The 24,898-nt window shown below is 39.9% G+C and overlaps 1 protein-coding gene across 1 annotated transcript in view; it reads right to left on the reverse strand.

Moving 5' to 3' along the window:
• LOC130719314 (AUGMIN subunit 1) overlaps positions 1–23,917 on the reverse strand; it is a 54,187-nt gene extending 30,270 nt beyond the window's left edge. The window contains exon 1 of the mRNA XM_057569937.1: positions 23,773–23,917. Within this exon, the coding sequence (XP_057425920.1) occupies positions 23,773–23,868 (96 nt within the window). The 5' untranslated portion in view covers positions 23,869–23,917. The remainder of the gene's footprint in view (positions 1–23,772) is intronic.
• Positions 23,918–24,898: the final 981 nt, after the last annotated feature.

Genomic DNA, 24,898 nt, shown 5'->3' on the forward strand with positions numbered 1-24,898 from the left:
CTCAGCTCGATTTCTTGCTTCATCTTGTGCTTCTGCCATTGCAGCGGTTGCTTTGGCTTAGCTCTTCTTCTTCCTCTGTTGTGCACGATTAGATCGACAAGTTCTTTCGATTTCTGGATCTAACAACAAAGATTCAGGACTGACTGTACCTCGCATGCACTAACAAACAGAAGTTAGTAATACCCGCACAAGAGAATTAAAGTAAAAATCCTAACAAATAGATTCAGAAAAATTAGAGGATAAACTAAACACAATCCCAGGCAACGGCGCCAAAAACTTGATAGCGAATCTGCAAGTGTACAGATTGCTGGAAGTAATAAAAAGATCGAACCACAAGGATTGCGTAGTTTATACTCTAAATTAACTAAACTTAGAATGATAGGACGTAAAAATAAAAATACAAATAAAGAGATGATTGATTTTTCGTAAGTAACTTAACTGCAATAAAATTAAAGAAAGCAAATAACACTGTTGAAATGAATTCAATTTAAAAGCGCGCTAGGGATCCTGATTTCATTAACCTTTTCCCAATGTATCTCCCCAATCAGTTATAATTATGTATCAAATTAAGTTTCAAGGTGCTAAGCCTAATTGTCCACTTATCAATTCCTTGCATAAGTGTTCCTTCCAATTAATTAGTGATAGCTAATTCCTTAGTACCTAATCCTAATTAATCAGAGATAAAAGTTCAATTTAGATCAGGCAAACACAAGCAATTTGTTACCCTTATCCCTAAGGTGTAAAGACCCTTGCTCAATTCCTCCCCAAATCCCTAAATTCTACCAATTTTCCAATTGCATAGAAAATAGTGTGACAAACTATTGCAATAGAAAGTATCAATTAAAATAGATGAGAAATTCATAAACTAAAATAGAAATCATAATCATAACTGAAACTTGGTTCAAAACATAGTTTAAAGGAAAACTAGATCAATCACCCTAACACAAAGGGAGTTTAGCCTGACATAGTCATGGAAACAAATCAAAATTCAAGCCAAACCTCAAAATCTTGACAAAGAACCAAGTAAGCTCTAAGCAAAAACCAAAAAACGCAGCTCTCCAAGTTCTAACGTGAAAAAGTCTCTAAATTAGGTTTAAAACGCACTTAAATAGAGTTTGACAGATATTTCGCGCAAATGCGCGAACTTCGTGAAGGAACTCGCGCAAAACTGGCGCAAAATTTTCCAGCAGCTACTTCCTTGGCGCGTCTGCGCGAAATGCAACAGGAAATTGGTGCAGAACTGGCGCAAAGAAATCCAGATTGCTCCAGGCTTCGAGATTCTTGGCTCTCTCCCTTGATTTGCTCATTGATTCCACATCTTCTCCTAAAATAACAATAATAATAAAGGAAAACAATTAAAAACCAATAATAGAGATTAAGTAGAAGATAGAGTAAGATACCGAATTCAAATAACTTGATTAAATCCTAATGAAATCTATAAAAATAACATAAAAAAATATAGAAAAATACTAAAACTAAATGAAAACATTAAAATGCATGAACTAAGCCTAAAGTGTCCTAAAATGACCGAAATATCCTTAAAACTATATTAAACTACATGCAAATAAACCAGGAAAATAGCCTTAAATCCCGGGTCATCATTGATATATCAGAAAAACACTAGATAAAATCCGCGTGTAAATGTGTTAGATAGCAAATTCCACGTGTCAATTTGTTAAATAACTTTCAATTTGTTAGATAGGTTTTTATGTTTAAATCTAAGAAACCTTTTCATAAAATATTAAAATTTTAAAAGATTTGCCCAAATTATCTAAGATTTACATAGATTAAATAAAAAAATCAGAAAATTTAATAAAATTACCATAAAAAACTATCAAAATCTACCAAATAACAATAAAAACTCATAAAATTCTGAATTAAATAAAAATAAAAAAAATCAATAAAAATACCATAAAATTTAATTAATAATCTAAAAATAAACATTTTATTCACCTAAAATTTATTTCCATAACGAATCTTGAAACTGATTTTTTAAAGGTAATTTTAAATCTGATGAACTTTTTCATAAAATATTAAAATTTTAAAAGGTTTTACCAAATTATCTAAGATTTACCTAGATTAAATAAAAAACTAAAAATTCAATAAAAATTAATTGATAAAAATTACCAAATCACAATAAAAACTCATAAAATTCTGAATTAAATAAAAATCCAAAAATTCAATAAAAATAACATAAAATTTAATTAATACTCTAAAAATAAAATTTTTTTTATCTAAAATTTATTTACATAACAAATCTTGAAATCGATTTTTTAAAGGTAAATCTGAGAAACTTTTTCATAAAATATTAAAATTTTAAAATATTTATCTTAAAGGTAACCGATTTCTATAAAATTTTTACAATCTATTTAATATTTGATTGGTTTTAAAAGGTGTATGATGAGCAAATAAATATTGATTTTTTTTAGTTAACAACATCATTATTTGTTTTATTTTAAATTTGAATTTTTTTATTTTCTAAATCAAATAGATATTGATTTTTTAAAAAATTCACAACATCAATATTTTTTATTTTGATTTTCTCAAAAAAATATTTGTTATATCGCTCTTGGCCATGGCTTAAAGCGAAGAGAGGTGGTTCGATGAACCCGTTGGCGTGCTTATCGCCGGTGCGTGGCGGAGCGGTGGGATAAAATTTGGCTTGGCTGTTTGAGAATGGATGGAGCAGGTTGCTTATTTATCTATGGCTTATTAATTTTGTTATTTTGTTTCTTTTGTTTCTTATCTTTTCTACAAGGTGGTTATGCTCAATTATAATTGATAATTGGTTGCGACTACATTGTAACAAACTTTATTCATGGGTTGGAGCAACTTGCCTTGAATTTGCTTTTCAGTTTAAATTTCTCTTTTGATTGGGATGTATCTTTGTTTTGTTACATGATGCACGCAAGTGATTTTTTACTTGGAAAAGAGAAGGAGGTGGATTGTTAGAGATTAATTGTTAAATATTTGAGTAATGGTTGTGATAATAAGTTGATGATCTAATAGGAAAAGTCTTTATCTGCACTACCGAACGATAAACAAGGTATTTTCAAGCCGTTGTTGTGCCATTAAGTTCTGTCACATGGACACTTGACACAAGCAATCCAAGTAAGCCTAACCACCTGCAAAATTAAACTAACTAAATAAATTCCAAGTTAGCTTTTTTAGTAATACAAGAATGTAACAAGTTGTTAATTTTATTTGTGCAGATTCTATATAAGAAAGGGCTAGAAATTTAGGTTTTTCGTCTCCTTTGGGATGCTTGGCAGCACTTAGAGCACTAAACCAGGAAGCTGGCAATGGTTGTTGTTTTGAAGCAGCTTCTGGACTTGCTCTAGCACACAATAATGCTTTGAGCAGTATTCTCACAAGCCTTGACCACATACTTAAAGGGTTTAAGTACTGTCATTCTAATTTCTATGATTGGCTTCAAGATAGAATAAACAACCCTGCAAATTATGGGATGTATTGCAATTTGCTGACCACTCATTTCCCAACCATACCTAGACAACCAAATAGTTTAGACACGCAACTGACATCTCATTTTTCACTCGGGGTGTCTAGTATGTGTAAGACCCTAAATTAAATAACCATTTTAATAATTTATTTTCGATGTATTTATTATTTCTGTGCGTATTATTCTATTTTAAATTTAGGAAATTATATTCCCAAGTTAGCTTTTTCCCTTATTAAGAGATGACATGCGCTAACAGGTCACCTTTCTTATTTACTTGTGATAGCCTATCACAAAATAATATCTTTTATTCCTTTTTCCCCACAACCACTCATTCAAAATTCAAATTTCACATCACTTCCTCTCATCCTCACCACACATTCAAATTTTCTAATCACTTTCTCTCTCATGTGGGCTGTAAGGCCCAAGTTTTAACGCTTTGGATAAGTGAATAAAATAAAAGAGTTATTTGATTAAGATAAATTTGGGAAGGAAAGAGGTTCAGGAAAAGTCCAAGAATGTATCGAAAAACCGAAAGAGTTATAGCACAACTAACATACGCTTAATCCTAGGTCGAAGGTATTAGTGAATAGTTAATTTACGCTTTAGGACACGATGGAAACTAATTCCAAAAATCCTCAGAGAAATGTTAGAACTTCTCTTTTCCGTCCTTAAACAACCATTTCGATGCGAAATCCTGGAAAGTACGAACGTCAAATTCCAATTCTCGGAAGTTTGCCGAAACGGAATCCCTGATAGTTCGAAAAAACCTAAGATCGACAGACGATGAAGACTTTTTCTATCCGGAAACTCAAATGAAGATTCCACCCGCGCTCTCCTACTTCTCTCATCATTCCTAATCTTTCTTCAGAAGGAAGTTTTCTCATCCGACGATCACTGCAAAAAGTAGTTTTTCGGGATAAACCGACTTACACCGACCTATGCCGATTTTGGATCTTTTGGTTTAATTCCAAGAATTCTATTTTGAGTTCTGGAATTCTGTCGCCAGAACCTATCTTAGAATGCGCAGAGGAACGCGCAGGAAAAATCGGAATCGCAAAAAAATCATTTTTCCGTTTTTTCCAAAACCTATAAATAGTTGAAAAATTAGATTTTTTTCACAAAACCCATTTTCCCCACCCCTCCAAGCCGCGAGTTTCTAGAGAGAGAGAGAGATCCGGATCTTCGTCGTTTCTTGCCCGTTTGCTTCACCGTTCGTCACTAATCGAAGACCTCGAGGTAGGTAATCTATACTCTCCTTCGAATCGTCGTTTCTGTCCATTTCTCCTGCGACTTTCTGAGTTCAAAATTTTGAGGTTTTTGAAAAACTGTTCAAATCAGTTGATTTCAGCGTCTAAACTTCTTCCCTGCATGCTCCTGAGCGTGTTCTGCGGATTAGATTTTGTCAAATGTCGACGAAATGCCGCCGGGATCAATTTCTACCCTAAATACCCATTTTTCGCCAAAGTCGCAACCTTTACGCTCTAATCTATCGACTTGGCTTAGTGCTAGTAGGATTTGTCGTCATAAACGTCGTTGTGGACGTCCCCATCCAATTTGTTTTTCAAAAATCCAATTTTGAAATTCTGAGCTAAAAATAATGACCAAACTACCCCTATATCAGTTTTCGATCCGAAAATTTTTCCGAGCCTAGAACCGTCATAGTTACGGCTTATGTTAACCTAGGAACCAAGTTTGATCGAAGAAAAATCGACCCTCCCAATTAAGGAAAGTGGCCGAGAGCTATATCAAGGGGGGAGGAGAATCCGATTTTTCGAAAACTTGTCTTAACGCGTTAGATTGTCGTACCACGGAGGTAGTAGTGTACTGTGTAACCCTAGGACTCTTTGATTGCTGAGTTTCTGACTCTTGGTGTTGATTTCTGTGATTTTTGCTTAAGGTTCGTTTGAGGAGATTCCAAGAAACCAAGGAGAAGAGCTTGAAGAACATTTGGAGGAGGAAGCTGGAAGACCCACCGGTGAGGGCTACTCTCTGAATTACTAGATAATGCTTTAGGTGTCGATGAAATTCGACTTGATTTATGTGTTATGCACCTAATTGCTAAATGTCTGAAATGATTTCTGAGGCTTCGGCCGAACTTGTTGAGTACTTGATGCCATGATATTGTGTGCTAAATGATTCACATGCTATGTGCTACATGGTTAACTTAGGATGTGTTGGAATATGCTGTTTATGTCTTTTGGTTGAGCTGTTTCAATGATGCTATTACACTTGTACCTGAGATTCTGAAAAGTGAGGATTGCGGGCAGGTCATGCCGAATTTTTATGAGATTTTGAGAGAGTTTTAAAAAGGACGAACGGAGTTCGGACCTTGTCATGCTCCAATGGATCGAGACCTTCTCAGGGAATTACTTGGGTTTATGGGAACTTTGAACTCATAGGGAATACGATAAGACAAAAAAGAGCTATTTTTATAAAGAAATTCATAAGATATTAAACAACCTCTAAACCTTTAAATAAAGATAACAATCTCGGATGCAAGATTTGGATTGAAGTTTAGTTTTGGAAAATGAGAAGTGTCGTCGGATCCAAGTGTTGGGAAGATTTCGAGTTTTGGGTATGTTGATACTCATTCGCTCTGGGAGCAGTTTGTTTAGCCATCCAAGGGATGAGCCGAGAAGCTTCACGGAGGTGTGAGACCTTGTGAATGCGTGATACTCCACTGAGGCGTGAGACCTTGTGGAAAGCATGGATCTTCACTGAGGCGTGAGACCTCGTGAACAGCATGAAACTTCATTGAAGCGTGAGACTTCGTGCAAGTGTGTAAATTCACTGAGGCGTGAGACCTTGTGAAAGCATAAAACTTCACTGAAGCGTGAGACTTTGTGAATGTGTGAGACTCCACAGAAGCGTGAGACTTCGTGAGAGCATTGATGACTCGAAGAGTTGTCGTGAGTGGCTGCACTCTTTTGTTTATGATTAATTGTATTTTGTCGCAGAATCGACATTTACCTTAGGGTATTCTTTTAGAGACTTTAAGTTAATCTAGAACACGTGGCGACGTGTCGGGTGAGGTCGGAGACGTTGTTTGGCTAATCACTTGCATTCATGCACTCATTTTGAGGTTAATACACGGCGTGATACCGGACCTCGGTGGATTCCAAAATGGTCATAAGACCCGGATTTCCATATTTAGGACACTACGGTGGTCCTCAGTAGCAGACGGAATGGCAGACCTACGGGTTCACTGCTGATCTGACTACTTTTGTGTGGTGTAAGAGACACGCGAGCAGGAAGGTACCCACCGTGGCTGGTGTTAGGGCCGTCTCGTTGATGTCCATCCTTCTTCCGGAATGCATTTTGTTACCCAGCATTGCATTTCATGCAACATACATGCTAACTTAGTTGCTGAGTGTGATTGGTAACTGTTTATCCTATTTTTGAGGCATGCTACTTGTTTTTATGGCTCTTTATATTTATTGTGATACATGCAACCCTAGGAAGCTATCCCAAAACTTATAAGCCTGAGAGGCGAGTATTTATTATCCTATAATTATATCTGGTTTTATTAATTATATAATTCTTTGGAGTTGACCCTCGCGTCTGCTGTGTGTGTTTGGGCGGACTACGCCATTTGTCAGATGAGTATGGGGGATTGGTTTACCATGGTCAGCCCGTCAGGGGGGACCAGGTACGAGATGCTTGACCAAGACGACCCAGGTGCATGGGTGGTCGATCCCGAGGGCCACCGTGCGACCTACACCGGTCGGATCATGGAGGACCGTGTCGATCGATTCGGACGCTTGACGGAGGGAGTGATGAGGAGGCACATAGTGAGCTTCAACCTGCCTCCAGGAGTACACTGTGGACCCGGCTTGGGAGTACCTCCACCGCCACCATCTCCTTCAGATGATGAGGACCCTTCTGAGGAGTTGCCAGTAGGTGGGGCTTCGACGGAGTCTAGTCCGTCTACTGCTGCTGCTGTCGTTGCGGATCTCGTTCCGGGCCCCGAGCCCGAGAGTCCAGTGCAGGAGCGCATTAGGGTGGACAGAGAGGGCAGTGTTGAGTACGTCGACCTAGTCGTCCTGGATGCAGATTCGGATGACGACCGCGCTAGCGTGTAGGATCGAGTGCTAGTGTGGGCTCCTCGGGTAGGGATAGTGTAGGAGTAGTGTCGATGCTCTGACCGTCATGCTTCCGTTTTTGGGGACAGGGTAGTTTTCCTACCGGTAGCTTTTGTGTGGTTTCCTATGGAGATCACAGAGAGCTGGTTGGATTTAGGGGGTCTTTTCTTTGGCCGCTGGGCCAACTTGCTCTCAGATTTTGTAGGTTAGTGTTGCGGACACAGTATCTTTATCCTGGACTGTACATATTGCCTTCGGGCGTTACTCTTTTCTGTCACCCGTCACTGGAGGTTACTCGTGACGTGGTAGTATTTAGCGAGGCATGTATATATAGTTGTATAGTAGTTCCTTTTATCTTTTGTTGGGGAGTTTTATTGCTTTCTGTCTTTAGTTATATTGTCGAAAAAAAATAATTCACGTTTTTCCGCTTAAAGTATTTTCTTTTGGTTACTAAAGTGACGCCACCGAAATCGGGGTGTTACATGGGCCCCACTTCCCCAATCAGATTTCACTTTTCCCTCACCCTTTTCTCTCTCTCCCTCATGCGTTCACTCACTCACTCACGCTCTCCCTCAACCTCTCGACTCTTTCTCTCTTCCTCTCCAAAAATATCCATCTTCTCCATTCCTCTGGTATAGCAACAAATGCAATAACCACAAACATGTCTCCTCCTCCCCCTCACACTAGCCACCACCACGTGCCAGCCGCCACCACCGCGCCTCCTCACGCGAGCCGCAGCCGGTCACACCACCATCACCACGCCCTCTTCTTCTCTCCTTGGCTGCTACCACTGCAAACTCTGGCGAGCCACCATCAGAACTCGTTTCCCCTCCATTCCTTGATTGATGGACGAATTGGTCTGTTGGGCAAGGAATCAGAAGAAAAAGGCTGAGAAAACAAAACCCTAAAACGGCCACCTTTCTTTCCCAATCTCCGGCGAACCATTACGTTTTTGGAAAAACCAACCTCGCCATTGGACTCCCCTCGCCGTGCGCTGCAAAACCCCTAAAGAAATTTCCAATTCCGACAACCTCCGCCGGAGAATCTGCAGAACCTGGGTTGGATAGCTCTTTCTCTCCTCTATTCGAATTGATGATCAATTCATGGTAAGGAACCAACCTTTCTTCCAATTTCTGATTTCCCCCTTTCAAACCCTAATTTTAGTCTTGTTCATCTCCTAAGTTTCATTTTAAAATGAAAACCTTTTATTTTAAAATGATATTACAATGCTTTGAAGTAGGAAAAGATTCATTTGGACCTTACTTACGTGTGTTGTTTATTCGCTTATAAAAATGGAGAACATTTGAGTTTTACGCACGGTTATTCGTTAAAAAGCAATTGCGAAAGGTTTTGAAAGTCGAATAAGTTTTTGGAGTGTTAGGGAATAAGAGTTTGGATATTATCTCTTTTGTTAGTGAATGTTTTAGGGATAACATATTGGGTTAGAGATAGAGCAGTGAGGTTTGGATTCCCGAGTGACGAATTAGACTTAGAAAGCAGGTAGCTCAATTAGTAATTACGTTATGCGTACTTATGAAGGGTACGAATAACAGGAGCGCTTGACGACGAAACCAAAGAACAAAAAGGAAGCGAGCCGACACGGGAAAGAAAGGATGTGATTGGATTGAAGTTGCAGTTTAGGAAGGAAATTGGCTAAGGTAAGGGTAACTCAGTTTTAGAGCGTCTTTGAGTCTTGCATGACTTATTCGCACTGCATGCGTTTGAGATGAAGGTGTTTAATTTGATTGACTATTGATTGAAATATTGACATGTTTTGCAATGTTGTATGCTTGCTTATGTTGAATGTTTTCTGAGGCTTGTGCCAAATGTTTTCTTGAGGCTTCAGCCGAATGAACTTATTGAGACGTGTGTCTCCATTTTCTGAGAGGCTTCGGCCGTTTACTGGTGTTCTAGGAATGAACATTTGGTAGGTCGCCCCAGCATTCTTTAATCCAAACGGCATGGTGCGATAGCAATAGTTGACTCTGGCGGTCATGAAAGCCGTTTTGTCCTCGTCTGCCGGGTGCATGCGGATTTGATGATAACCAGAGTAAGCATCCATCAAGCTAAGCAGTTCGTTGCCCGAGGCACCATCAACGAGACCATCAATGCTGGGAAGGGGATAAGAATCCTTTGGGCATGCCTTGTTTAAGTCTGTGTAATCCACGCACATTCGCCATTTCCCCTTCGCCTTCTTCACCATCACGACGTTCGCCAACCACGTCGGATATTTCACCTCCCTGATGAATTCTGCCGCCAGCAACTTGTCTACTTCCTGTTGAACCGCTTTTCCCTTGTCTCCGCCCAAGCGCCGCCTGAGTTGTGAAACTTGCTTGACACTTGGATTCAATGCTAATCGATGGCAGATGAAGTTTGGATCAATTCCGGGCATGTCCTTGCAGCTCCAAGCAAACAAATCTAAGTTCTCGCCTAGCAACTTTGTCAGGCGCGTCTCCTGCTCGTCCGTCAATGTGGTCCCAATCTTCAAAGTGCGATCGCCAAACTTTAGCGCCTTTGTTTCCTCAATTGGCGTGGGCCTGTTCACTCGCCCCTCGCCACGAGGGTCAAGATTTTCATCCGAAGTTTCAATTTCATAACATCTGTGTCCAACCAACGCACTCTTCTTGCCATACAGGTTGAGGCAATTATTATAACATTCCCTCGCCAATTTCTGGTCAACCCTCAACTTACCAACCTTGCCATTGCTTAGTGGATACTTGACCGCCAAGTGGGCTGTTGAAATTACAGCACAGAGGCGATTCAATGTATTTCGCCCAATGATGACATTATAAGATGCCACCACCTGGAGGACCAGATACCTTACCTTCAAAACCTTTGCACACTCATCTTCCCCAAATATTGTGTCCAGATCAATGAATCCTCGCACCATTACTTGCTCTCCTACAAAACCCACCAAGGTTCCCGCATATGGAGTCAGATCATTGTCAGTCAGTCCCAACTTGTCAAATGCGTCGCCATAGATAATATCAGCTGAACTTCCCTGATCCAGCAGTACCCTTCTAACGTTGAAACTATTCAACCTTAATTGCACCACTATTGGGTCATCCTTGTGAGGTTTTATCCCCTCAAAGTCTACCATCGAGATTGTTATGTCAGGGTGCACGAATCCGAAAGCAACTTCATGAACTGAATTAACTGCACGAATATGACGTTTCCGCGCTGCGTGGGTGTCGCCTCCACCGCCAAATCCTCCAGCGATGGTGTTTATGGTCCCTACGGGCGGTCCTGAGTGTTGGGCGAACGTGTCATCAGCCCCTTTTGTGGCGATAGCCGCTGATTCTTGCTTCTTCTCGTCCTTATCGTATGTTCGCTCCTCCACTCGCTTGTCCGTTTTGTTGCGATCGCCATTGTTGCGCCACTGGCTTTGGCGATTTCCTCGATATTGCCCAGTACCGGAACGATTGTCCTGACGTCCATCGCCTTGACGCTCGTCTCCTCGCCCATCGCGCCTGAAGTGTCCCGTCCGAATCAACTTATCAATCTCTCGCTGCAAAGTCCAGCAGTCGTCCGTGTCATGCCCGATGGACCGATGGTATTCACACCACTTCTTGGGATTAGCGTCCCGTGGTTGATACTTTGGGGCCTCTGGCTCATCCACTAGATGGAGCATATCCGTTAAATCTGTGTTCATCACCATGTCAGCCTCCTCCCGCTGGCGATGAGACTTAGATTGCCAAGGCCGGTGTTGTTCATAATCATCGCGCCGTGGATACAACTGTTCCTTGGTCGGTTTCAATACCGCCTTTCCTTTATCTTGTCTTTGCCACTTGCCATCCCCCTTATCTTCACCACACTTATCTTTTTTCACACGCTTGGGTGACGTGTCGCCTTTTTCCAGTTTCGCGCGCTTTCTTTTGAAAGCATCGTCTTCCTCGTCAGGAATATAAGTGCTAGCGCGAGCACGCATCTCTTCCATCGAACGCGCGGGCTTGCGTGTCAACTTGCTGTTCAACCTTCCCGGTAACAAACCATTCTTGAATGCTAGAGCACAGGCTCGAGGCTCCTCATCCTCTACCTTGACCGATGCAGCGCTGTACCTTGCCATGTACTCCTTCAGTGACTCTCCTTCTTGTTGGCGAATGTTGTATAGATCATTGATCGTCACCGGCTGATTCTTATTCGCCGAGAATTGCACTAGAAACTTGGATGAGAAGTCCCTGAAATTCGAAATCGATCCGCGCGGCAAAGTTGTGAACCATGCCATCGCCGTCGATTTGAAAGTCGATGGAAACATCCTGCATTTCACCGCATCTGATGCCGCGATTATCACCATCTTCGTGTTGAAATACAGAAGATGATCCTTCGGATCAGAATCCCCGCTGTAAGAATCCAGAACCAACGTTTTCATATTATCTGGAATCGCCACATTCTCAACGTTTTCCGAGAACGGACGGAACTCAGCTACGGAATCTGCTTCTCTGCCTCCATCGTCTTGTTGCTCGCGACGGTAGAAATCCAACTGAGCTTGTAAATGCTCATTCCGCTGCTGGATGTCGCCAATGCTGCGCATCATATGGCGCCATTCCTCCTGCGTCACTGCCGGTTGTCGCTCCGGAGTGGGTGAATTCTCCGGTGAGCGCTCCGGAGATCCGATCTGCGAAGGCGATGGAGGAGGTGGTGGTGATGGAGGAGGAGAAGGCGGCAAAGAAGTGCGTGTAGCCTGTACTCCCGCTGTTCGCACCGGAGAATCCAAGACAACTCGCTGAGGCCGCCGAGGTGGCGAGATTCGCTGTCGCACTGGCGAATGATGCTGCTTCCTGCGTCGAGTCTCCATCTAAACCAGAAATGACACAAACTCGATCGGAAAACAAGCACCGATCACAGAATCAAGCCAAGAAAAACTTTAGAATCACCGAATCGTAACCAGAGATCGCCTCTTGCACAATCAGTCCACGTGAATGGGAATAGAAAGTTTATCGTCCCCACAGACGACGCCAAATGTTCTAGGAATGAACATTCAAGGAAGGGATAGTACCTAGAGAGTGGAAGAATGTGCTAGAGAGAGAAAGAGAATGAGAGAGAGTGCTGAATTTCATGTACTATTTTATCAAATGAGCCAAAAGTCCCTTACAATTGGTAACTACCTCCTATTTATAGAGCTTGGGCACTACCTATTGGGCCAATTGGGCCTCTGGAGTTGAGGCCCAACTTGAGGCCAGGCTCATGCCCCTTGCGGGCCGAGCCCTGGGCGCCGCCCCTCTAGGGGCTCGCCCAGTTCAACTGGTTTCCGTCATTACTGCTTTCTAGTGGATAGAACATGGTTATGTTTTGCAGCACTGAATTATTGTTTCATCGCTCAATAGAGCTTGATGTGTTTATGCTTGTTAAAATTATGAATAACATGTGGTTACTCTAAGTTGATTATTGGTTTGGGGATGTTTTTACTTGCTTGAAGTGGCAGTGGAGTGGATATTTTCACATGACTGTCCCGTCTTTCGAGGTGTTATCAAGTGGTAGTGGAGTGATATTTTCACATGACTATCCCGTCTTTCGAGGCGTTACCTAGTGGCAGTGGAGTGAATATTTTCACATGACTGTCCCGTCTTTCGAGGCGTTATCAAGTGGTAGTGGAGTGGATATTTTCACATGACTATCTCGTCTTTCGAGGCGTTACTTAATGACAGTGGAGATGATATTTTCACAGGACTGTCCCGTCCTTCGAGGCGTTATCAAGTGGCAGTGGAGTGGATGTTTTCACATGACTGTCCCGTCTTGCGAGACGTTATTGTTTGATTGATATTGTGGGGCCTTCGTGGCATATTAAGTGGCAGGTTGTGTACACCAAATTTTGGTAAAACAAATAGAGAATCCAATGATCAATCTGGGGACTGGATTCGAGTCCTCTTGGTTTCTTTGGTGAAAACGTTTGAGTGTCAATTCCAGATTTTTTCATAAAGAACAGGTTGAAGTAAAGAAATTGAGACAAATGAAGGAAAAATAAAAGAGAAAAAATAAGAAAAGATGAAACAATATGAATTGAAATGCAAAGTAAATGAGATTACACCACAATCATGCTCAAGATCTCCTAATTGCCATTTGTCTGTGTGATTGACTTGTTGGCTTTCAGAGTCGAAGAGCCTAAATGGGTGAAATCTGATTATTTTACAAATAGAAGTTCTATTTATAGAACTTGGAATAAAACTACTATTTTAATCCTACGGATAATACTAAAACAGAAAAGAACTTCCTATATTAAAGCCATACACTTGGCATATCTACTGTTGTAGTAACTTGCACCACCTTCCAATAACTGCTTCTCTTGTAACCACTTCTTTGCTAGCTGTGAATCTTCATCTCTTGCTGCTCGGCTTCTTTTCTTTCATTTTGGGTCGAAGAAATAGTTTCAATTGATGTTGAAAATATAGTCGAAATATTAGTAATAAAATGCTTAGTACTTGGCAAGTTTGGAAATGTCTTCGACCATAATCCTGCCATCAACACGATGCCAAGTTCTACTATTTCTTAATATAAAATGAATCTTGCATGATGCATGGAAATGCCTTTATGCACATTGCATATTAAACTTGGATCTATGTGGTGCTTCTCATATATTGAATGGACAATACATATTAGATCAAAGTCATGCTTTTCCCTTTGGCTTACTATATATCTCGACCCACAGTCCATGTTTCTCGACCTCTTACACTAACCAAGCCAAATTCTAGAATATACTTTTCCTTTGATTTATATACTATTAAAACTTGGGTCGACTAAATAATCTTTTTACCGGGTCGAAATACTACTCTAGCAACACCATATATAACTTCAATCTTAGCAATGTAAATATATGTCAAACAATATTTCAACCCATGCCACCACCATATTTCGACCAATATATGTAAATAATAATAATTTGGCAGCAAAGTATAAACTACACTGACAACATTTACATATTTCATATCTCAGTGATTAATTTAACCATTTGGAAATTTTGGTGTTAACACAGGTCAATGGTTTTCGTTCTAGGTGACTGTCTCGTCTTGCGAGACGCTTTTGATTGGACCTGTCTTGACAGTAACACATAGTTGTACTACAGGACACTCATTGAGGTTGTTGATATCTGATTTGATGTTATGTTGTTGAGGATTGTTGATATCTGATTTAATGTATATTGTTGAAGTTGTTGATATCTGATTTGATGTTATGTTGTTGAGGATTGTTGATATCTGATTTGATGTATATTGTTGAAGTTGTTGATATCTGATTTGATGTTATGTTGTTGAGGATTGTTGATATCTGATTTGATGTTATATTGCTGAAGTTGTTGATATCTGATTTGATGTTTATTTTTTAAGGTTATTGATATCTGATTTGAGGTTATTGTCATATGATTTGATTCTATATTGTTGAGATTGTTTATATCTGGTTTAATTCTATGTTGCTGCTTCTATTGATATCTGTCTTGGATTATATTGTTAGCTTATCTATTTGTGGTTATATGTTGTGAAGTCGTTGATATATGTTTTAAATCCCTATTGCCGATTTCGTTGATATGTAATTTGATTTCATATTGTTGGATGAGTTGTCATCTAACTTGAATTAAGTTGCTAGTTTATTTATCATGTTATGCAATTAAATTTGAATAGCATGCTTTTCTCTTTTATACATGGTAGTTGTATGAAGTTAACCCTTTCTGTTTGCTACTTGTTGTTTTGGCGCTTAACGCTATTAGGCGATGGAGAATCTTCGATGGAGCATGACCTTCATACGAGTCGGAGAGGAGAACTTGAAGAACTGTGGATGACTCGAAGAATAGAGTCGGGTGTAGGGCTAGAGCCTTGGGTTAGAGAGCTTACCGTTATTGGTTTAAGCTTGCATAATGATTTTAGAAATTTATATTTGGGGTTTCGGGTACTCGCCTTGCTCAAGGTTTAACTGTAAATTTATTTACATTTAGGAGTATGCATGACATGTTTTGGAAATACTTCGAAAAGAAAATAATATACGCATGTTTATAAATCTTTTTGGAAAATATTGCATATTTACTTCATCAGGTTGTTACCGTAACCCCTGAAATTCGGGGCGTTACAGTATGTGTCTCAGTGTGCGGATGTCCATGAATCATTACTCTTAATTTCCCTACTGCCACTGTATTTCAATCACAATGTATGTGACCAATTCAATTTTGATTTTCGTTGAAGGTTTTAAGGAAGGAATTAATGCTTGTTGTGGGATTGGCCCATATGAGAGCATTTTTACTTGTGGGGGCACTAAGAAAGTTAAAGATTGTGATTTATGTGACAATAGTGGCGAGTATGTATGGTGGGATTCTTTCCACCCAACAGAGAAGACCCATGAGCAAAGGAGAAAAATTACATGTGTCAAATTTTTTTTAAAGCATAAGTTTTATTAAATAGAATGGTTGATTGTACAAACATAACTCAACAACGTGAGCATAAACCCCTCCAATGTTCCCCAAGAACACCTAAGAATCACATTAAACAGGTCCAAACCCGGATCAAGCACTAATCGACCAATGAAAAAGAGCAAATGTCGGGGACCTAGATGTGGTAAACAAAAACCACATAACCTAACAAAAACAGAGCTCACTGTTGGAGGGGATGCGAAACAACACACGACATCAACCGGAAAGAAAAGGCAAAAAAACCTAAAGAGAACAACACCCGACAACGACCCTAAACAGCACAAGCCGGCTCGAAATTTCACCACCTTTACTATTGACCTTGAGCAGCACTCTGGCAGCCCAGAACCATAGCGCCCCAAAACGATCTATGACAAAGAACATCTCCACACCAGTTGCGTCGTGCCTTCGGCCATAACTCCACCTTGCAACACCTCACGAACAGAGCTGGAAGAATCATCAGATTTGTCGTTAACACCAAAGTTGCAAAAAGGCGGAGGGAAAAAACAACATTTAGCACTCCGAAGTATCAATCTGAACAAACACACGACGCAAGAAGCATCAAACTAGCTTCATAAAGGACCCTCTGTTGACAAATGCGGAACACAGACCAGCCATAAAATTAGGAACTTGAATCCCACGTGTCAATTTGTTAGATAGCTATATAAATTTTTTACAATCTATTTAATATTTGATTGGTTTTAAAAGGTGTATGATGAGCAAATAAATATTGATTTTTTTTAGTTAACAACATCATTATTAATTTTTTTTTTCTAAGTCATATAGATATTGATTTTTAAAAAAATTTACAGCATCAATATTTTTTTATTTTGATTTTCCCGAAAAAAAATTATTTTGTATATATTTGAAGTAATTCACATTTTAATTCGAAAACAATTAAAATTTTCAAATTAATATTCTATATAATTTTTATAACAATATAAAAAGCACAAAATTATATAAATTTCGAAATATATACAAAATAAAAACGAAATAGGAAATAAAAACACAATAATTATTTTTTTTAAGGAAAAAAATTTTAATTATCTGTCTAGCCAATTAAGGATAAATAGAATCAATAATATGTCCAGTTCATAAAATAATCAATAATATGTCAAGATAATATCAAGCTTATTTTAGAAGATGATATCAAACTTGAATAAAATGAGCTACTGATTATATCTAATATGCAGACAGAAAATTGCTTTTAGCGTCAATATTGACACAAACTTGGATAACTTGGAATAAATACAATAATGTCATACTTTATGATTTATCTTTCACAATCCTGATATGTGCTACTATCACATTCATTTTTTTTAAGATTAATATGTTGGTAATTCCTTATATTTGTGATTTGTGCTATTGTCGTCATATTCACGAAGAATGTGAAACGAGTTCCTGTTGATCTCAATCAGGCTTAGAAGATAAGTCTTTATGTTCACTTTGCTTAGTATTTTTGACTCTTCTATTTCATCCTTTGTTTAATTTTTAATAATCAAGGTATTAATTGACGAAGCAAATACAATAGACATATCCTCCGTGCAACGCGTGGGTAAAAAAACACTAGTTAATAACCACTGTATCAAAATACGTGTTTCAAATCTTTCAAAAAAAAATATGTGTTTCAAAATAAAATAAAAAATCAATATATATCTCTTTCAATATGGTTTTTTTTTTGCAAACAAAAGAAGATATATTAATTGGATATCTTGCAACCTTGAGAACATCTCTCTCAAGTAAGAAGAGGAAACATTACAAACTGCCAAAACCATAGTTTAACCGAACAAAACACACCTAAGTTCAAGTTCTACACATGATCTCCAAACAACCAATATTGCACCAAAAACGGTACCAGGTAAAAATAACAGCAATTGGGAAAACAAAAAGGTTATGCAGCAGATTCATATTCCTACCAACACCTATAATGAGAGACATCCTTTAATTTTTGGTTTTTGCTGGGAACATAGCTTCCAAATCATATGGACCCTTCTCCCCAATTGACTCATCATAAATGTACCAAATTGGGGAGACCCTATTGCACCCTTCTTTCGCTAAGAAATCAGCCATCTCATTGTTTTCCCGAAAAGTATGCCGAATTTCCACGCAGTTGACCTCTTGGATCAAAAAATCAATTTGATTTAGTTCATTTGTGAGTCTCCAAGGTCTGTTTACCTTTGAGTTAGCCCAGCCCACCGCCACAGTCGAGTCACTTTCAATTATTATATTCTTGAGAAGAAATTCTTGGCTGAAGACTAGAGCATTCAAAATAGCCCTCACCTCGGCTTCATAAGCCCATCCTTGTCCCACATTTAATGAGAAATAACCCCTCACTATACTGTTAACATCTCTAACTGCCCCTCCCACACCACTTGGCCCAGGGTTCCCACTTGATGCCCCATCCACATTCCATTTAACGAAACCAGTAGAAGGAGGGGACCAAGACCACACCCGAGGTTGTTTTAGCTTGGGACCAAGCTTGATGTCACTCAAATTCTGCATAATATGATTCAGATCATAGGGACAACCTTCCCAAAGAGTTTTTGTCCACCAAGATACTTTTAACATATGGGACTCCCAAACTTCATTCATATCTATTGCCTTACCTCTGAAAACGTGAGCATTTCTAGCCATCCATATTGCCCAAACCAAAGAAAGAGGTATTAACTCCCAAATTTTCAGATCAATTTTTGCACTTAAAGAAGGCCATTCAAGTGATAAAGAAAGAAGAGAATTAGGCATGGCCCACAGACAGCCCTCCTTTTCCATGATACTGTACCATAGAACTCTAATCTTTTCACACAATAGAAAGAGATGATTAGTAGTTTCTTCCTGAATCCCACAGAAGGTGCATCCCACGTTTACGAACTCAATCACACCCCGCTTAATGAGATTGTGTTTAGACGCAATTTTATCATGGCATGCTTGCCAGTAGAATAGACTAACCTTAGGAGGGATCCCCTTCTTTGCTTGCGCAGATAAAATGAATTCGTTGTCATGGGTCAAGTGTTCTTCTGCCCAATAGCACAACAGTTTAACTGTATAAAACCCATTCTGATTCAACACCCAAATCAGCGAATCCTCTTCATTTTCTGCTGGATAAATCTCTTATTTTTGCCTGAAAAGCATTGTATATTTCCAGCTCCCAATCGAAAAATTGTCTTCTAAAACTCAGGTCCCAAACCCACTTTCCCCTCACGAACAACCCCATATCAGCAATTCTTGCAGTCTTGTTGGTACTCATCGCATAGATTCTCGGATATTTCACACTAAGTGACATTGTATCAACCCATGGATCTAGCCAAAATCTGATATTTCTGCCCTTCCCAACCTTACAGCACACGTGATCTTTCCAACCCTTTGCTAATATCGAATCCTCTTTCAGAACCCCAATAATATCCCTCATGATCATAGACCATTTATCCCCATCCACCATCGACACATGAAGCAATAAATCTGAGCTATTCAAATTGTATTTAGCTGATATAACTTTCCTCCATAAACTCTCTCTCTCCGCTCCAAACTTCCAAGCCCATTTGATCAGAAGTGCTTTGTTCTTCCACCCTATAAATCCCAAATCCAAACTGCCGAGATCCTTTGACTTGCAAATTAGTTCCCATGGGATCCAAGAAATTTTCCTCTCCCTACCTTCCCTCCCCCACAAGAAGGATCTGTAAATTTTCTCCACTTCTCCAATTATGCCCGCGGGTGCTTTAAAAAGTGTAAACCAGTAAATAGGGATAGAGTTCAAAGCAGCCTTCAAAAGAACCAATCTCCCACTTAATGATGTATACTTGGAGTTATAAGACCTTCCTTTATTCCTTAGTTTATCCAGCATAGGCGTCCAAAAAGAAAGTCTTCTTGGATTGCCCCCGAGGGGTGCCCCAAGGTATGTGATTGGTAAATTTCCCATCAACCAGCCATATTTTCTCGCTTCCTCCTCCACCTTGTGAACCTCCATATTACACCCAATAAGCAGAGATTTTCCCAGATTCAGCTTTAGCCCCGAAGCAAACATAAAAGCAAATAATGAGTGACAAAGTAGCTCAAGTTGGCGTTCCTTATTCTCACAGAATAGCAACGTATCATCCGCAAATTGTAAATGATTCAGTGTTACCCCCTCTCCAATTGTGACCCCGCTGAAGAGATTATCACCCAGTAATTGATTTAACATACTTGAAAAACCGCTGACACAAATGTTAAACAAAAGTGGTGAAAGTGGGTCGCCTTGGCGAAGCCCTTTCTCAATTGCAAAAAAGTCAGACGGAGAGCCATTGACTAGAACCGCCATTGAAGCTGTGGATATGCAACATTTGATCGAACTAATCCATCTCCCCCCAAAGTTCATTTCAGCGAGAACATCCAAGAGGAACTTCCACTCCACACTATCATAGGCCTTGGCGAAATCTAGCTTTAGGAGGAAACCGCCTCCCTCCTTTTTCTGTAAAAAATCCACCACCTCGGAGGCAAGGAATATGGAATCCGATATCTGTCGTCCGTGTGTGAAAGCAAATTGATGTGCTAAAAAAATATTATTCAGATATTATTTTAAAATCTCTATTACAGTAATATTATAATTATGTTGGCAATATTTTCAATTTCCAAATATGATTAAAAGTAATGGTTACATAAAAAACTGAAAATTAAATTTTGAATTAAATAAGACCATAATAAATAGGGTGGGTCATGATTGTATATTGTGATAAAAAAGTAGAATGACATTTTTTTTGAGGAAAAATGGATTGATTTTGGGGTGCCATGTGTCATAGATGAAGGAAATATTTTTCGTGCTTATTATTGATAATAGACACGGTATTTATACAAAATACAGTTGACTAAATAATAACAACTTAACCTAATTATCAACGTAATTACAGTAAATAGAATAAATAAATTATTCTTATTATTCTATTCTATCACTCCCCCATAGTCGAAGTGGGAGGTTCACCGACGCTGAGACTGGAACGAAAATCATCAAAGAGGACCCGAGGAAGGCCCTTGGTAAAAATGTCTGCAATCTGATGACGGGAAGGCATATGAAAGATGCGAGCCTAGCCACGTGCGACCTTTTCCCGAACAAAGTGGATATCCATCTCTATATGTTTGGTATGCTGATGGTGCAATGGATTTCCAGAGAGGTAGATGGCACTACCATTGTCACAGTGGACCAATGTTGCTTGAGAGAGAGAAAAGTGAAGCTCTAGAAGTAGATTGCGGATCCAACACGACTCAGAGACAACATTAGCAACACCCTGGTATTCAGCTTCAGCACTAGAGCGAGATAGGGTGGGTTTCCGCTTAGATGACCAAGAAATAAGATTGTCACCGAGGAAAACACAGTAGCTATAAGTAGAGCGTCTGGTGTCAGGACATCCCCCCCAGTCAGCATCCGTATAAGAAACAAGTTTCTCGCTTGGGGAGGGATACAAGTGAAGACCGTAGTGCCACGAACATAGCGTAAGACACGCTTGAGAGCAAGCATATGCTCGGTGTGGGGAGCATGCATGTGTAAGCACACCTGCTGAACAACATAGGAAATGTCAGGACAAGTGAAGGTGAGGTACTGTAAGGCACCAGCAAGACTCTGATACAAAGTGGCATCCTCACAAGGAGTCCCAGAAGAAGAACTGAGCTTCTGCTTGGTGTCAACCAGAGTAGCAGAAGGGATGCACGACGCCATGCCGGTGCGGACAATGATCTTACTTGCATAAGTGCTCTGACTGAGGAAAAGGCCACCGGCATGCCGAGTGACAGTGATGTCAAGGAAATAACTCAGAGGACCCAGATCCTTCATAGCAAATTCAAATGCAAGAAGTACCATAAAGGATTTGCGGAGATCATGAGATGAAGCAACGAGGATGATGTCATCAACATATAACATAATATAGGCAATGTCAGTACCCCTCCAGATGATAAAAAGGGAATGATCTGAACTGCTGTGTTGGGAGCCAATAGAGGAAACATAGTCAGCAAACCGCTGATACCAAGCACGAGGCGCCTGTTTCAGACCATAAAGAGACTTCTTCAGACGACAAACATAGTTCGGGTTCTGAGAGTCGCGGAAACCCAATGGCTGATGCATGTAGACAGTCTCATGGAGATCACCATGCAAAAAGGCATTCTGGACATCCAACTGATGAATGGGTCAGGATCTGGAGAGAGCAATGCTGAGAACTGTCCGTATGGTAGCTGGTTTCACCACGGGGCTGAAAGTCTCGTCACAATCCACACCTGCAATCAGAGACCTGCCATCACCTACAAGACGAGCCTTATAATGCTCAAACAAACCATTAGACTGCTTTTTATGGCGAAAAATCCACATACGGCGAATAATGTTAACATCACAAGGACGGGGAATCAACTCACACGTATTATTTCTAATAAGAGCATTAAATTCAGACTGCATAGCGGACTTCCAATTGGGATCGGATAAGGCTTGTTTTGGGTTACGAGGAAATGGTGAGATAGACGGGTCATCAATAGAGACCGAAAGGCTAAAAGGCTTTTTAGGTTTGGAAATGTCATGCATGCTACGGGTAGTCATGGTCCGTACGGGTGGTGTAGGTGGGACCGGAGGCAAGGGCAAAGGCGAGGAAGAACCAGGAGGGGAGACGGGAGCCGATAAGGAAGGCGAAGAGTCAGTGGGACTCGACGGCGGGACCGGAGGGTCAGGTGGTCGGGAGGACACAGTTTGCCAATGGTGGATCAAATAAGGAGGGAGGTCCTCGGTGAAACACTCATAAGAAGGGGCAGGATTCAAGGACAGGTCGACAAAGGGGAATCAGGTTTCATAAGAAATGACATGTCGCGATATTATAATTTTTCTGTTTGACAAATCATAACATTTATAACCTTTGTGATTCATCGGATACCCTAGAAAAACACACGTAGTCGATCTTGGTTGTAATTTGTTAATTGTAGCGGAAGGAAAGAGAGGAAAACATAGATAATCAAAGACACGTAAGTGTGAGTATGAAGGGTCAAGATGATACAACAACTGGGTAGAAGAATCATTCTGAAGAGTCTTGCAGGGCAGAATGTTCAGAAGGTACGTTGCCATTTGAAGGGCATGATGCCAAAAAGAAGAAGGAACAGACAAATGCGCTAGGAGAGTGCGGATCATATTGTTAATGGTGCGGATTTTGCGTTCTGCTTTACCATTTTGAGAAGAAATGTGAGGGAAAGAGAAGCGAAAAATAAGACCATTAGCATTACAATACCGGTGGAAAGAGGCATTGTCATATTCCCGTCCGTTATCACATTGGAGACATTTGATATTTGCTGAAAATTGAGTTTTAATAAGTGTTGCAAAAGTAGTAAAAATTTCATAAACTTGAGATTTCTTACCAATTGGAAACGTCCATAAAAAATCAGTGTGATCATCCAAAAACAAAACGTAATAACGATGACCAGCAGTGCTTAAAAGAGGAGACGTCCATAAGTCACTATGCAAAATATCAAATGGCCTCAAGTAATAGTTTCAGAGGAAATAAAAGGCAATCGAACATGTTTGCCTAAAACACAAGAATCACAAACAGAACTAGAACTCGAAGGTCCACAAAAAATAAGTTTATTATTCCTAAGGTGATTTAAAAAAATTATGTCAGAAAAGTGGATCTGAACCTGCTCAATGATACCATGAAGGAAATATTTTCCCTGCTTATTATTGATAATAGACAGGGTATTTATACAAAATACAGTTGACTAAATAATAATGACTAAACCTAATTACCAACGTAATTACAGTAAATAGAATAAATAAATTATTTCTATTATTCTATTCTATCAATAGACCTTCTAGAATAAAACCTTACCTTCATATATATATATAGATAGATTGCTAAGACCGCTAAAGCTTTATCCGGAGGCAAATCTTGGTAGCTCCTTAGAGTCTCAAGGATGGGCATAGTTTTCTTCTCCATATCCTTTCTATGCTCAGCCATTTCGACAAAAACCCTATGGCTAACCTCTGGGGTATAACCTCCGTGATTGAGCACCACAAACACATTCGGTGCAGTAGAAACAACAAGTTTAACTGAACCATCTATGTCCCCAAGCATGCTCAATGCCCAAATTTGTGATGATTTTCATCTTGAGTGGTTATGTGCTGTACAAATTTCATTTTCTTCTGCATAGTGCGACAATATCATAATCACACCTGTGGGAACCATACCTAACACAACAATGGTTATTGGCTGCAATATGAACGGAATAACACACACAACACTATTTATAAGCTTGATGAAAACCCTAATTTCAGATAAGCAAAATAATTGACGAGTGGAAGAAAGGAAAGTTGCGTTTTCTTCTTTCTAATTTATCGCGTCTGAACCATGATTCTTCCACTTCCAAGTTGGAGAAGATAAGTTCCGATTTGGATTTGAATCCCTGGCTTGGCTTTACTATTCAATGAAGAAGGTGAAAGGAAAACGAAAGCCAGAACCGTTGGAACCCTTGCGACGTCCACAACAAAACCCATGTTTCGGGTCGTCGTTTTGTCGCCGCCGCTGCCGCCTTTAGGAGCTTTTTCCGGTCAACTCCGACGACCAATGGAAAAATGGAGGATACTACGAAGATCCTTGCCGTGAGGAGAGAAAAATCATGTTTTCAATTTCATATTTGGGTCATTTCCTTCGATGACCCCAACAACCACCATCGACCTTCGGCTGAACTTTCAGAGCAAACCGTTGATCATTTGGGGAGACGGACAATGCCGTTGAATTCCTGGCCGCAAAAGGATGAAGGAACACCCTCCCTTTGTGTCTCCAGCCATAGTTTCTCCATCAACCCCCGCGGGCCACGACTTTCTTCGGCGACTATTCGCCGACAAGTTTCCAAAACTTGATTCTTGTAAGCCTTCAACCTATATATATGTTTTAGCTTCAGACAAGCAAGTTTTAAATAAAAATAAACTCTTCGTTGTTATTGTGAAAATCGAAGTTTAAAAGTTGATTAGTGAAGAGTTTTGATTGT

The sequence above is a fragment of the Lotus japonicus genome, chromosome 5, assembly GCF_012489685.1.
Source record: "Lotus japonicus ecotype B-129 chromosome 5, LjGifu_v1.2".
Taxonomy (NCBI): Eukaryota; Viridiplantae; Streptophyta; class Magnoliopsida; order Fabales; family Fabaceae; genus Lotus; species Lotus japonicus.